Source organism: Schistosoma mansoni, chromosome 6 (genome assembly GCF_000237925.1).
Source record: "Schistosoma mansoni strain Puerto Rico chromosome 6, complete genome".
Classification (NCBI taxonomy): Eukaryota; Metazoa; Platyhelminthes; class Trematoda; order Strigeidida; family Schistosomatidae; genus Schistosoma; species Schistosoma mansoni.
In genome coordinates, this window is record NC_031500.1 from 12012706 (window position 1) to 12029380 (window position 16675).

The 16675-nt window shown below is 33.6% G+C and overlaps 1 protein-coding gene across 1 annotated transcript in view; it reads right to left on the reverse strand.

Annotated features, from left to right (window-relative positions):
* Smp_169890 (hypothetical protein) overlaps positions 1 to 16675 on the reverse strand; it is a gene marked incomplete at both ends in the record, with an annotated part of 30276 nt that overhangs the window by 13125 nt on the left and 476 nt on the right. The window contains one exon of the mRNA XM_018798271.1: positions 4738 to 5071. Coding sequence (XP_018653229.1) covers positions 4738 to 5071 — 334 coding nt within the window. The remainder of the gene's footprint in view (positions 1 to 4737; positions 5072 to 16675) is intronic.

The window sequence follows — 16675 nt, forward strand, 5'->3', positions numbered from 1 at the left end:
TTTAAGTCACAAGCTTTATAAGCAAAGGTGGATAGTGGCTAGCGCGTCCTGGATTTCATGGATAGCCACTATTCATTTTTCTCATATAAACTAAAAAAAGCTTTTAAATAAACTTTGATGTATAGACAAAATCAATCATTCACCTGATCATGTTTTCATAGAATCACACAATAACTGAAAGATAAACAGAATTAACATTTGCTTAAGTAAATAATTCAGATTCATTTGATGATGCATGTTATGAATATGCTTTTAAGTAAGGATATATTAAATGAAAAGATAGGCAACCAAGATAGCACACGTGCTTACTACCAAAAAAGTTTCGTTTACATTGAACAAACAATATAGAGATATGTAATTAGTAACTTGTTGTTCATAGACAGAGTAAATTGGAATAACACTTTAAAATGAGAGAGTTCAATGATATTTACTCACCCATTATACATCATTCAATTTCTGATTATTTTTTTCCAAATCACTTAGATACAATGATATCATTGAAGTTGAATTAAGTAAATACTAATTATCAGAAGGGGGTTTTGTGAAGACTTTAATAATTTTAGATAGTTGAGATCATGAATCAATTGATGCTAGACCACCATGGAAAACCTGGAAGCACTGGACGGCCATTTTGTTTTGGTTTGCGGCTTCTCAGCAGTGCGCATCCATGACCTCACCTCACTAGATTCGAACCCAGGACCTACCAGTCTCGCACCAGAGCATTCAACCGATAGACCACTGAGCCAGCATCTCCACAAAACCCCTTCTAATATCAATTTATTCATTGAAATTCAGAATTATATGTTGTTACATGACAAAATCTTTAAAACGTTTATTATTCAAACAAAACACTTCGATTTTGATAAGACTCAATAAGATATTATATCAATATTTATTTAAGTAAATGGAATATACCCTATTGAGATATAAAATAAGAAAGATTGATTCAGTGAAGAGTTCACTATTTTCAAGCGAATTCATTGAACGACCTATATACCTGGCTCCACATGAGCAGGTAAATTGGTAAGTGCACATAGAGTTGATCAGATGAGATCATTTATTCTTAAGATTATTGACGAACAAAGATCGTCTAGAGAACACTTTTTTGTAAAGTTACTGTTTAAAACGTTCTTTCTAGAAAATGGGAAATTCTTCTCTTAGGGGCGTTTATAACTCTATCACTCTTAAAATTGATCTTCATAGAGTTTTTGTTTTGACCGAGGTTATTAGTCTTATAGACTGTTTAGGTTTTATGTTCTTGTAAATAAATATTGAGGGAAGCTCATTTTCGATAAGCATTTCCTTCTAAAGGCTCAGTTCATCATCTATGACCTTGAGACTACAAATTCTTCATATTCGCGTAGTGATTGACATTATTGGGTTTTGTTTTCGACTAATGAAGACCCAGATGTGGAAATTTGATAATTAACCATTCCACATGGGTTTCCTGCAGATAGAACTTCTTAGAGTAACATCGTGCTTTCTTGTCATTTGCACACCACGAAAGTGAATATTTTGTTTGTTTTCAACTTCAAGTGTGAAATTTATTGCTGGGTGATAGTTATTAAACGTCTTTAGATGACTCAAGTCACATTTTTGTTACAAATGATAAAAATATCATTTATGTACCTTTCATACAAGTGGGAGTTTGAGATAGTCGTTTTAGGTTGGTTGTTTTCTATATGGCCATAAAGACATTTGCTAGTAATGAACCAAGAGGGGATCCTATCGTTATGCTATCAATTTTCATATGAATCATATCATTGAATGTAGTTTGTGCATTACAAGTGCATCGTAATAGTAGTCCCTTCATATAAGCTTCTGGTACTCCGATATTCATCTCAATATTATTTATGTACTTGCGGATAAAAAATATGTTCTCTGTGTGTGGAACATTATTGTATACTGATTCAACATCAAGAAAGAGAATACGTTCATCATTTTTATCCACTTCTTTTACATATTCAATGAACTCAGGACTATAGTGTAAGGGTTCTAGGAGATCTGCTAGTCACTTTGCTATAGAGTAATAAGGGGATCCAGACATACCAAGAATTGGTTAGAGAGATAAGCAATATTTGTTTATTTTGGGCAAACCATATAATCGTAGTATTATTAATCCCCTTGGATTTATGCGCCCATAGATATCTTCGTCAACTAATGATCATTTTTCATTCTCCCAATAGCTTCATTCATTTACTTGCTATCATTTCAGTCTTGTTCTTCTCGTCGATTGGTTTACAGAATTTGATGTTATCTAAAAATAACTTTATCATTTTCTCGATTTGGATCTTTCGGTCTAACAGCACTAAACCTGAACCTTTTATCTCACCGTATAATAGTCCAATCTTTATTGATTCTACGTAGCTCTAGTTTGTTTCTATGCTCTTTCGTTAGAAGGATTTTACCTATTACCTTTGTGTTAATATATTGATTGCAGCTATCAAGAAGAGTAGATTTAAAATATTGAAATTCGTGATCAGAGAATGGACAAAAACTATTTGTCTGTTTGATTAGATCTTCAAATTAAACGTATGCGTGAATTTTGTTACTTTTTTTCATTTACGTCACAGAATTTCGTCCTCTTACAGTAGTACATTGATTAAAGATACTAAAGAATGATTAAAGATATATGTCTCAGGACTGATCAGAAATTTATGTTGTTTTCCTGTGGTTTTTTAAACTTTTAGTGTGATCCTATATTAGTTTGTTCTTCGTATGTTTGTCAATAACTGTGGTAACATATTCGATGAAAAGACAGTGTTCATAAAATGATAGTTGATATAATACAGATTTTTGTGAAAAGTTTCATTCTAATAACGAGATGCGTGAACGAACGAAACAGACAAAATTTTGTACATGGCGCTTAAGAATTGGTTTTTCAAGCCCTTAACAATAAAACTATTAGTTCCTTTGATAAAAATAACGTTTCGATGCCACTGTTTATTCTACCTCACTGTTTCTATGCTTAACAGATTTTTACAATCACTATGGTGAGACTATTATTTATGGACGAAACAATCAGAAGGGCTTGAGGAATTCAAAGTTCACAGCACAAATTTCCGTACCTCATGCTCATGGACAGTCGGTTCACAGAGGATTTTAGAGAAGACGTGAAAATTAAGTTGCTACAATAAACGGGACTACCAAGACGTTCCTTTATTTGCAAATGCGGGAATCAAATGACTTGTGGACCTTGTGTAGACTACCATAATGTTGGCCTTCGATGTAATATATGTTGGAGAAAAAAGTCTGCTAGAATGAGAAATTTTTTCTCTCGATCCAGATTGAGACTGAGGCAAGTTATAATAATTACCGCGGACTGTATAATAAAAGCATCAGTAACATTGAATGCAATATTCGCAGATGTTACTGAAACTCCGACTGTTCAGTGGTATGAGCATTGTAGGGATTTATGCCTAACAAAAATTACAAGCTCACACAACCGGACTACACAAAAACAATATTGAAGCTATGTGATCGAGGCTGAGAGAGGTTTCGCGACCTTATCGTAGCTCCAGACACCAACTATTATGGAGCATTATGGATAAGTTCCTCCACCGTATGTATTACGACTTTACAAGTTTTTGGACCATATAAAAGGAGTGTATCCACTTTAATTCTTTGGTTTTGTATACTATATACTATTACTCCATATACTATATACTATTACTCCATACTGACTGTTTACTGGTTTGCCAATATTTCTCAAGGTCACTTTATAATAATCTCGCCGATTCGCCTAAAAGTGGACTCTTCACTGAATCAATCTTTCTTATTTTATGTTTAAATATTTATTTGACTACGTTGAATCGTGGATCTCTGTGCGTGACTTTCATCTTAATGCTATTCATCAATCTATAATTTGAGATTATAACCATAACTGTTTAATCTGATATTTTTTAGAACACAATTTGAGATTTGGAATTTACAATTTTATCAGTGAATAACTCATGGTTACACTTGATTTATGATCTTCACCCTTTCAGTTATTTTCATTTCGTAGCAGTGTAGAAAAATAGACTTGATACAATAGATAGTATAGTATATTATTATGTGTTTAAAGTGATATACTACTGTGGTGTGGTCTACTTATATCAATATGAGTGGTATATGGCGATGGTCAGACATAGAATGTATTTTGGCAGAAGACCGATAAGGAATGAACAGAAATGAAGCGCAATTGGTAGGAAAATGCATGAACAATGGAATTAGAGAAGATGAACTGATATTTACAAAAGAAACAGTGAAGATTGAGACAATTGATGGTTATTTTGCAAATTAACTGTTTGTTGTATGGTTATCAGAATTTAGCGAGATAGTCTGTAATTTGTGTCTAAATACATTCGATTGTCCCAAACCGGTGTTTTGTTCACTACACTACGAGCTAAGTCTTTTCATAATCGCATTCTTTTTTTGTTTACTTAAAGGTTAGTCATTATATATTTGTAAGCAAAGATAGATATTGGCTACTAGTGGAATTCAGGAAGCGCGTTTCGTCCTGTCTGGGACTCATCAGCAGGATGTACCTGCTGATGTTCACTCTGACCAATTGCAGTCCTAAATCACAGTGATAAGATACAAGTAAACAACACCAAGTGACATTATATATTTGGTCTTCAATAGAAAAGCGACAATATGATATCATAGAACAAGTATAATGTAAGATATAAATTTAATGTTTAATGTAGCTTTCAAGTAAAATTATTAAATATCAGATTTTCCAAATGAACTCACCAACAGAAACGTAATATTCTCGACCTTTATTTTGTTTCCTTGTTGTCGTAGAATCGATTACTGTTGTATGTATTTTATGTTTATTCTTCACAGACTGTGGCTGATATTCTTGATAACGTTCTAAATCTGATTTATGATTTTCAATTGAATGACTATTACTTATTCCTGAACCAGTAGTACATGAATATACACCTGTATCATTTAATTGAGCATTTGATATGATAAGATTCCAACGATTTGGTGGTTTATGTTGTATTTCAAATCGTTCATCTGGTATAAAACGATTTTTTCCAATGGTTAATGGATAATCTAATCCTAATTTATTCCATAATACCTATAAATTAATAAATACATTTTGAATGACAATGAGCAAGAGTATAAACCAGTAATAGAATAGAAATAAATTGATATTTATTATCAGTATAATTATTTTCTGGTTAGCGTTTTGGATGAACACGGTGGATCAGATGCAGATGTGAGAGCGAGGATCGACAAAGCAAGAGCAGCATATTTACAACTGAAGAACATCTGGAACTCAAAACAATTGTCAACCAACACCAAGATCAGTATTTTCATTACAAAAGTCAAGACAGTTCTACTTTACGGGGCGGAAACCTGGAGAACTACGAATACCATCATCCAGAAGATACAGGTGTTTATTAACAGTTGTCTACGCAAGATACTTCAGATCCGTTGGCCAGACACTATCAGCAACAACCTACTATGAAACAGAACGAACCAGATTCCAGGGGATTAAGAAATCGTGGAGTAGCACTGGAAGTGGATATGACGCATATTGAGGAAAGCACTCAACTGCGTCGCAAGGCACGCCCTCACAGGAATCCTGAAGAAAAGGGGAAGACCAAAGAACACACTACGTTGAGAAATGGATACAGACATGAGAAGAATGAACAAAAGTTGGATAGAACTAGAAAGGAAGGCCCAGATCAGAGTGGGTTGGAGAATGCTGGTGGGCGGCCTATGCTCTATTGGGAGTAACAAGTGTAATTAAGTAAATAAGTTATTATCAGTATGAGGTTATGAAGGTCATTAAGTTTTTGATTAAGATCATAAATCGATTGATGTTGGACCATCATTGAAAACGATGAAGCACTGGAGAGCTGTTTCGTCCTATTGTGGGACTATTTAGCAAAGCGCATCCATGATCCTGCTTGCGAGATTCGAACCAAGGGCCTTTGGTCTTAAAATATTGTCATCTTTCAAACCAGACTAACAGATAAGAGAAGAAAGAATGTTTCCTGATTAACATAAAACGTCATTTGAAGACTGAAAATCCATCTTTATTTATTTGTAATTTAATGAAAGTTTTCTAAGAAAATCTAGAATAAAACTTCATTTTTGATTAAACCCTGGATTTATTTTTCTAATTTTGTGAAATTTGGACAAATATAATACTCAGTGTACAGAAATGGATAGTGGCTAGCGGTGGAATCCAAGACGCGCGTTTCGTCCTATTAGGGGCTCGTCAGCTGGATGTAACTGCATCTCGGAGTTGATGTTCACTCTGGGACTCGAACCCAGTACCCTCGCTTCAAACGCCATAGCGTTATCCACTCGATCACTGAGTCCTGATAGCCACTTGCTTGTGCGATGGGGTGAAGTTTAAATTCAAAAAAACAACACTATCAATCTCTGCTTACCATGCTTGTGAATTAAGGCTATATCGAGGCAATACGCACAGTATGCACATGTGCCAATTAGAGACTGACCAGTTGCAGTCCTAACACATCGATGTGAAGATTCAAACAAACAATACTAAATGAATATAATACTCAGTAGTTATAATGAAATAAGTAAAGATTGATATGGAGATTATCGAAGAAAAGTTAGGAGGTCGATTATTTAAATACATTGGTACTGTGAATTTATTCTGATTAGTAGAGAAACATTTCAATTTATATCATTTAAGAAGTATATTTCCTGGAAGCAACATTACCTCTGAGATGCAGGTACATCCAACTAACGATTCTCAAATAGAACAAAACGCTCATTCTGGAATCCACTGCTAGCCACTATTCATCTTTGATTATAAAGCTTGTGAATTAAGGCAATATCGAGGCAGTCCTCACAGGATGCATATATGCCAACAAGACACAAACCAATTATAGTCCTCAACAACGATGAGAAGATTTAAACAAACAATACCAAGTGAGTGTAACACGGATTAATATTTTTTAAAACCTTTTTATGACTGGAGTTCATTGATAGGATACAAAATTTTTTGTTTAAATAATAATAATATTTTGAAGAAATCTAATAAAACAATGATGCACAAACATTATCGATACAAGTATATTCAAAACAATTATTTTTGTAGGTGAAAAATTCCACTAAAACACTTAACTGTTTTTCTTTTCAAAGGAAAGATGAATAATGGATAGCATGGGAAACCAGGGCGTGCATTTCATTCCATTTTAGAAGATATAAATAAACAACATCAAGTGAATTTAAAATTTACACTATTGCACAAGCAGGTGGCTATCAGGACTCAGTAGCTAAGTGAATAACGTGATGACGTTTGAAGCGAACGGTACTAAGTTCGAGTCTCAGAGTGAACATCAACTCTGAGATGCAGGTACATCCGGCTGTCAAGTCCCGAATAGGACGAAACACGCGTCCTGGATTTTGTAGTGCCGTGCTTCAATAATAGTTTACTTCGATAACCGTTATTATACCAATCTTAACGGTGTATAAAATCAGAAGGCAAAAGGAAGCGGCAACTACATTTTTATTGATGAATGATGCAGACCGGAAAGATGACACGTATTGGAGATGGCTGGGATGCCAACTCGCTATGAGCAAGCATTACTCAATATTTATAATCAGACAAAAATGAATGACAGACATATGATGAATAGGATACGAAGGGTACACATATACGCTCATATAAAAAGGTAGTCAAGATTAATAAGCGAATAATTAACAAGATCAAAATATGACTCACAATGTATAAGTGAATTAGCTTGGCCAGAAGCTAGAATGAAGTATATGGGCTCAACATATAAACTGATACTACAATCTCACTGCTAGCCACTATCCATCTTTGCTTATAAAGCTTGTGATTTCAGACAATATCGAGGCAGTCCGCATAGGATATACGTATACCGACAAGAAAATGATCAATTGCAGTCCAATATAACAATAGGAAGTGTTACGTCTCGCCGCTTGAACGCTATATTCGCTTCCCTAAGCTAGTTCCGTACCCCCTAGCTAGAACTATGCACCGACTTGAAAACCAGAGAAAAGGCACAAAATGTGTGAGAAGCACTTTACTACAGGGTTCATTTATGTAAAGAAAATATAGGGATTTTATAGTAATTTAAGAGTCCTTGAGTTTTACCGAAAATTCTAGAATACTACTAAACATAGTAGCAGCGCATTAATCAACCAATCAGGATCTCCACATGTGACTTTTCCATTTTCGTTATTTTAATAACATAACTTCACATAACTTCTAATTAATCGCTGATTGGTTGAAATGCTCCTTGATGACCCATGAGCTTGTCATGTCGATTGCGAGAAAATTACAGGGTCATCCCAACAGGAAGATACAAGTAAACAACATCAAGTGAATATGTTTTTTTTTTTATAATTCTTAATAAGTAGAATACAATGTAATACACTGAAAAGAGTAACATTCTCATGGTAAATTAATTAACTACATTATTCTCTTCAAATGTAATTTATACAACATCATAACAAAACAAGTGTAACTATAAACTGGTAAGTAAAATTAGAATAAATAGTTCATTGATTTAAAGGATACTGAATGTCTATAACATTGAAATTAAACTAGATTTTTCACTTCCCCAATTTATGTGAATTTTGAATTCAAAAAAAACATAAAATAGGAACTTTTAAATACATCATAAAACCTTGGAATTCTATTAGTTACCAAGGTGGGTGGGGTGGGGAAATAATGTTCAAATTTTCAGCTTCCTAATAAGAAAGAATAAAAATGATGAAAATCTGAAATTTGATTGTTAAGTTTTTTTTTTCAAGGACCAATAATTAATTTGAAATATTTTCAAACTTCTTTTTCACTAATACTTTCTCATAATTAAGCTTTACCATTCAACATTATGTTGTAGTGCTGTACTTCGTTAATCAATCACCTTGATAACCGTTATAGTACCAATCTTAACGGTGCATAAAATCAGAAGGTAAAAAGAAGCAGCAACTACAGCTTTTTGTTAAATGAAACAGGCCAGAAAGTTACAAACACAGCGAGCAGTGAGCAGTCAGCGCAAGCAATTACATAAGCAATTTATAGTCAAATTGAATAAGGGCACAACGAAAAAAAACAAAACAAAAGTTGATAATAGGATTTGTGTGCATACATATATGGGGCCGGAGTATGAGTCATCGAATGATACTTAAGCAATCAACATTTTGTCTAGTGTTATGTTCTCTAGTGGTCATAACAGTACAAAGAAATATGTAAATTATCAGAAAGGGGTTTTTGTGGAGATTTTAGTAATTTTATGTAGTTGAAATCATGAGTTAATTGAAGCCAGACCACCATGGAAAACTTGCTGATATTAACTCACTAAAGACATTGGTGAATGTTTGCTCAATTCTGTGGTTTGGTTGAAGTTCAACATTGACATCCTTGGATGCCGGCTTAGTGGTCTGTCGGTTAAATGCTCACGCGTGAGACTGATAGGTCCTGGGTTCGAAACTCGCGAGGTCGGATAGTTGATGCGCACTGGTGAGGAGTCCCACAATAGGACCAAACGGTCATCCAGTGCTTCCAGGTTTTCCATGGTGGTCTAGCTTCAATCGACTGATGATCTCAACTATATAAAATATGCAAATTGTTATTATCCAAATGATAATGTCTGTTAAGTAAATTAATAAAAAGGCTTAATCAATATTGACCATACTCGAAATCGGTAGTAGGATAGTTGCTATAACGCAATCATAAATGAATATAGATATTATTGCCAAATATTATTGTTGTTGTAATAATAAACCCTGAAAAATTTTTCACTGTAGCAAATCTAACTCATGCCTTTCTATCTCACAGCCAGATTTTATCTTTTAGATCACTGAATCAGGATTCAGTAGTACACAAGCCTAGTTTCAACTAATTCACTAAGCTATATGACCATTTTACATAGTTTTCAATTTATACGTTTCTCATAAGTTTTTTATTGATGGGGTTTTGTTCTCTGAGCTGGATGGTTTGATCGTGGAGCTTTCATCGTCCTTCTGAACGACATCATCAGCACAAACGTCGGGTAGAAGTGAAGTGTTTGAATTTCTCCACATGTGGTTCACAGCTTGTCCTGTACACCTCGATGTCGATTGATTCTTGTTGACCTAAAATCTGTCATTCTTTATTTCTTTTTTATAGTTGTATCTCCCATTTGTTTGATTTTTGTTCCTGTTTTTGCATAATTTTCCTGATTAGTTTATAAATTGGATTGATTTCAATGTGCTTGTTTATTGCTGATTGACCTGAGTGCTAAGCTTCTAAAAATTCTCTGGTGTTTTCAGAATTGCCTCTATCCGAAATCTCCACATTTTTCCAGTCGAATGTGTGTCCACAGTTGTCCACGTGCATTGATATAAGTGAAGACATGTCATGTCATGATTTCACACTTGGCATGAATGGTCCAACTTAGATTGATTCAGGATTTCAATAAAGTTCAATAAACTCCACAATTCCAACACTGACTAAAAATATCTTCGCTAATGATGTAAATAGAATCATGTTTTCACTTTTTTTCTCCATATATATTACATAGAATGGTTATCTAAGACTAAGATTCTTATAATCTTTTCATTGTTTTATAAATAGCATTCTGAATGGTGGGATTTTATTTTAATTTCTGTTATATCCCGTGGAGATTTATGAATGGTAACTTTGAGGACTATTTATGGACCAATGTGATATGTATATTTCCAATTGAATAATTGTTAAGTAACGAAACTATTCGTATTCGTGTTCCTCTTATTATAAGCTTTATTTTGACCTATGAACTATCACTGTACGATTTACCATTCTTGAGTTATCCCTAGTCCATTAATTACTGCCTCCCACACTCACAGCCACATTTGGCCAAATCTTGTACAAATGTTATTTTCTATTTTATGGTACGATGTGGTCAGTTTGTTTGGTATATAAACTCGGTATGTTTGTGAATAATGATCCATATTGCAGAGGCTGTTATTGGTGTTGTCGACTTAACTGGCTGGGCTAGGCAGGTAGCAGGACTGATAAGTACTCAAGACTGCTCATACGGTTTTTCGTGTATCGTTGCTCTGATCGATAATTCACTCCTCTCTCATTGGAAGGCATCATCACGTTATATATCAAATGGACAAGAACGCACACAATCGATATAACAATTTCATACCTTACATAAGTATATTATTAATATTAGACCTTAAGTTTGACCTATTTATCTAATTTCAAAAATGTCAAGTTCACAGTATGCATAAATGATGTTTTTCATTCTAGTTGAAGTTTGTGCTTTTGACGTCGTTCAGTAGAACAATGAAAACTCCATGACCAAACCATCCACCCCACACAGTATGGGGCGGAAACTTGGACAACTACGAAAGCCATCATTCAGAAGATACAAGTGTTTATTAATAGTTGTCGACGCAATATACTTTGGATCCATTGGTTAAACACTATCAGCAACAACCTACTGTGGTAGAGAACAAACCAGATTCCAGAGGATGAAGAAATCGTGAAGAAGCACTGGAAGTGGATAGGACACATATTGAGGAAAGCACTCAACTGCGTCACAAGGTAAGCCCTCACATGGAATCCTGAATGCCAAAGGAAAAGAGGAAGACCAAAAAACACATAACGTTGAGAAATGGAGACAGACATGAGAAAAATGAATAACGACTGGATAGAACTAGAAAGGAGGGCTCATGACTGAGTTGGGTTTGTGAATGCTTATCGGTGGCCTATGCTCCATTGAGGGTAACACGCGTAAGTAAGTAAGTTAGATCTCAGTATGAACACTTAACATAATTATGTTTTGTGGGTTTATTTGGATACATGACAGTGAAAACAAAAACTGAGCTCCGATATTTACATGTTTAGAAAAACACACACTAAAATGAATATCACATCATTTTGTTACCTCTTATCCGTTTTATGATTATAAAAGTTAACAGTTAAATTACATTATTGATTACAATAAAAGGAATAAGTAACTAATGTCATTACTATCATGAATGAGAGTTACATTATGTCTGTTTTATAGATCCTGAATAATACTACGTCGTACGATGGTCATTATAAGGTTATGTATCCTTGGCAATCGTTTACCAGTATAAACTAAATCCATTTCCAGAATATTGTTGTAGTGGTCCTAGTAACAATGTGATTTGCCAGTTATCAAATATTCCAGTCTTTACAATAGATTCACATTGACCTTGTGCTGTACAACTAATTCTTTAGAATCTTATTCCTTAGAAAACAAGCCTAAACAAAACTTGATTTGAATTGATCTTCCTAAAATAAAATGATAGTTTATATTTGTTCTTCTTAAAAACTGGGTCATCTTTATCTGTGTAAGATGTCATAAAAACGTCTTATATTGGGAGTTATTGATATGCGTATATCATCCATATTTTTGTCCTCATACATATGCTATAAATCTTGGTATTGATGTAGTTTTCTGGCCAACTTATTGATTAATGACAGCGTGAATGTAAAGTGTTGATAACATTCAACACGATGTTTTTACTTGGTTTTTTGTACATTTTATCTATGCATATCATTATTTTACCTTCTTATAGTTCTGTTCTAAATTCAGTTAAGATGAATCACTACTTTATTGCCTGTTAAATCAGTTGATGATTTCATCGTTTTGCCATATTACAACTGCTTTTTCATTACAATAATGTGAATGTAATATATATATAATTTTTGTATTTGAATATGTAATCTTGACAGAAACTTCACCTGTAGCTCTTCTAGGGTTAGTGCCGGTCGCATACCCGGGTATAGGAAGAGGTTTGAGCATGGCATTAGCACCTCATCCCATAGAAAAAAACTTTACTAAAAAACAACACTAACCAGAATCTTGACAAAAGGTCATACAAATCCATAAGGCACATGTTTCAATCAATAAAAAAGATCCTATATCACAATCAAAATAAGTTTTACTCATTGTTTTGTTCACATAGTGATAACTTGATAATTCTGTAGTTAACGAGATGTGGAGGATCCACCTAGGGTAGTTGGAAAACCCTGATTCCAAACCAATGATACACATGGGCTCCAGTATCCTGAAGGAACGAATGGCGTATGAACCAACTGTTGGTCACCGGCTACCATGGAACTGCATCTCCTCACGATGCTCCACTGCCTTGTGGATCAGACCTTTAGGTCAAAGGCTCGGGGTGTGGCCCCCTAAGAAAACCACCTGCTTCAATCTGGGCACCTGGGCAGTATCTCAGCCCTCACACAAATCAAATGAGATTTGTGTGGCGCATATTTATCTGGTGCTTTTTGTACCAATATTTATATGTTTAAATAAAACAAAATAAAATAAACGAGAACACGGGTGAGGACAACCAAATGTATTAGAGCAAAAAATTACAGAACATCTTAGTCAAATCTGAGAACCATACAGTAAATAGTTTATTTGCAAACTGTCAATCAATTGTCTCAATCTTGACTGTTCCTTCTACAAATATAAGTCCATCTTCTCAGATTATTATTGTTCATGCATTTTCATACCGATTGAGTTCCGTTCTCGTTCTTTCCTTATCAACCTTCTAGTGAAATACATTATAAGCCTGACCATCACTATATAATACTTATGTTGATATAAGTAACCCGCACCACAATACAATCTGTACCTAACTAGACAAAATCGTCAACTCATTATTCAAGATCAAGAGAAAAAGGCCCACAGAAACAACCAGTCAGAAATGAGGCAACTATAACGAAATGATTCAAAGCTTGTAGAATAACTAAAAGGCTTATCTCTGTATAAAGTGTTGATAATGTTTTCTTGAACAACAATCAAAGCTACAAATTTAAACCATCTAGATTACAAAACATGACAACATCGAAATGAATTCAATAGCTTAAGTAACACATTAATTTCGATAGTTGAGATCATGAGTCGATTGAAGTTAGACAACCATGGAAAATCTGGAAGCACTGGACGGCCGTTTCGTTCTATTGTGGGACTCCTCACCAGTGCACATTCATGATCACGCCTCGCGAGATTCGGACGCAGGACCTATGAGTCTCGTGCGCGAGGGCTTAACCTCTAGACCACTGAGGTGGCTGGCATCCAACAGTGTTAATGTTTAACTTTAACCGATCCACTGTCATAATTGTCACACTACTTAAAATTTCTTTTTCTCTCAATACTTAGTATCTATTTAAAAATCGTATTCAGCAAAAAAAACACCAATTCATCTATTCTAATTAAATATCTGTCAAAAACTTTGTTAGTTTAAAATAACCATGTCACATATTGAACATTGACTTAAGAATAAATTCAAACATCAGCTTATCCCATTAAAAGAAAAGGAATCATCTTATCATCATTAACAATTAGAAAACAGAATCTGTCACCATAGAAAATCAAATCATACACACACACACACACACAAAAGAAAAGAAAACAAAAAAGAAATCTAACATGGATACAATAATAATAATAATAATAATAATAAAAGATTAAAATTCATACTGAATGAATATAAATGAATACCAAATTTTTTTGTCCAGAGTTTTCTGGTTTGTTTGTTTGTTTTTTATTTTATTTTTTTCTGATGATGTTAATCACTTTTTATTTCTTGCACACACACACACATACACTTATACAACAGACATATTTACATATATGATATGATAATGAATGACAGTTTGATGATATTTTAATGTATATAATAAGAAATTAGGATAAAAATCGGATTGGAAATGAAGACTATAAGTGTAGTGTGAATAGGAAGACGCAAGAAACAATAAGAACAAGACAATGATTACCTTTTATTACGTTAAATGTATTGTCAGAAATATCTAATGTTTAATAGTTCTTTCCTTCTTTTTTTTTTGCGTGGATACATTAGTTCTAGTCTTCATTCTGTCTGTATTATTCACTTCCTGTGTTCACAGACTTATATTCCTTTATTCTGAAAAAAAAATCTCTTTTACCAACATACAATATATTAGATCTATTCATTAAACACTCTGTATTTATATAGAGAACATACAGACCAATAAACGAACATAGTAACATTTCAATAAAATTATACATTTGACCGAATCAATAAGAAACACAAAGTATAGGTAGAAAATCTAAATAAAAAAAAAGAAAACTAACGAGTAATAGTTAAAAACCAACATCACATTTATGAGCAAAGATGGATAGTGGCTAGCAGTGAAATCAAGGACGCGCGTTTCTTCCTATTTAGGATTCGTCAGATGAATGTATCTGCAACTCAGAGTTGATGTTTACTCTGAGACTTAAATCCAGTATCGTCCGCTTCAAACACCATCTCGTTATCCACTTAGTTACTGAGTCCTGATAGCCACCTTCTTGTGCAATGAGGTGAAGTTTAAATTCACATGATGTTGCAGGTACATCCAGCTGATGAGTCTCAAATAAAACGAAACGCACGTCCTGGATACCACTGCTAGCCAACATCTATCTTTGCTTATAAAGCTTGTGATTTCAGGCAATATCGAGGCAGTCCTCACAGGATGCACAAATGCCAACAAGAGACTGATCAATTGCAATCCTAAATAACAATAGGAAGATACAAGTAAACAACACCATCTGAATTTCAAAATCACATTTTCTTAAAATTGACAGTTGAATTTATTAAAAAACTTTTTCTTAATACGAATTTTGTTTTCTTTTTTGTACTTAATGTAGGTATGTTTATGTTACTGATTCTTCACAGAGGAGAAAAACAAACACAAAACCCTATACTTTTATTTACCTTCCAAAATGAAAAAAAAAGATTTGGAATAATCTGATTAAGAAAAACAAAAAAAAACATTATACACAATGTATTTATGTATTTTTTTAAAATTTTTTCTAGAATACCCGATACCCAGATACCCAGATACAATTTGTGATCATGTTAGTGACAATAATAAATAATTTATTAAATTTAGAGGGGGGGGGTTATGTGAAAAGATTTTTTTTGTTTGGTAACAATATTTCAACTTTCATTCTGTTAACTTCTGATTTATGTTATAAAAAAATTTCGATTATATACTTACTGTTTTATAAATTTTTACTGTTCTTAATTATAAATTTATTGGATGTAACCAAGTTAGAGTTCCCATCAAGCGATCACACTGGAGAAATGACAATCTCTCCCTCCCCTCACCTCCCCCTTATAATAAGATACAGTGTATTTACACAAGTTCAAATTTTTCACCCATGATGATAAATGTGTTAGTGTATTTTACAACTTCTAAGTCATTCTGTTCACATCTAATTCATACTTTTGTACATTGATATGTACAATCACACGTTATACATGTAAACTGATACCAATCTGTGGTTGTACGATTACATGTCAATCAATTCTAAGATGACTAGTAACTACATATTGGATAAATTCGTAAGCTGAAAAAGACAATTATTAAAAAAATATTTTTTTTTAATTTCTCCAAGAAAGCAGGTATTGAAGGATGAAAAAATGCCGATGAATAGTTTAACATAGTTGAAATCATGAGTCAAGTGCTCCTTGAACTTTCATGTGAACAACCATTCAATGGGTAGCTGGTAAATCGATTGATATACCTCCTCGTTGGTGGACATGGTGACTAATTTATGCAAATCAATCACTAGGGATTCAATTTATTTTTGTTTTAATCTCTATTAAATGACATTAGATTGGGATTGACGTATATAATGGGTCGATTGAAAACAAAATGAAATTTATTATTACTTTTTTTAATTTA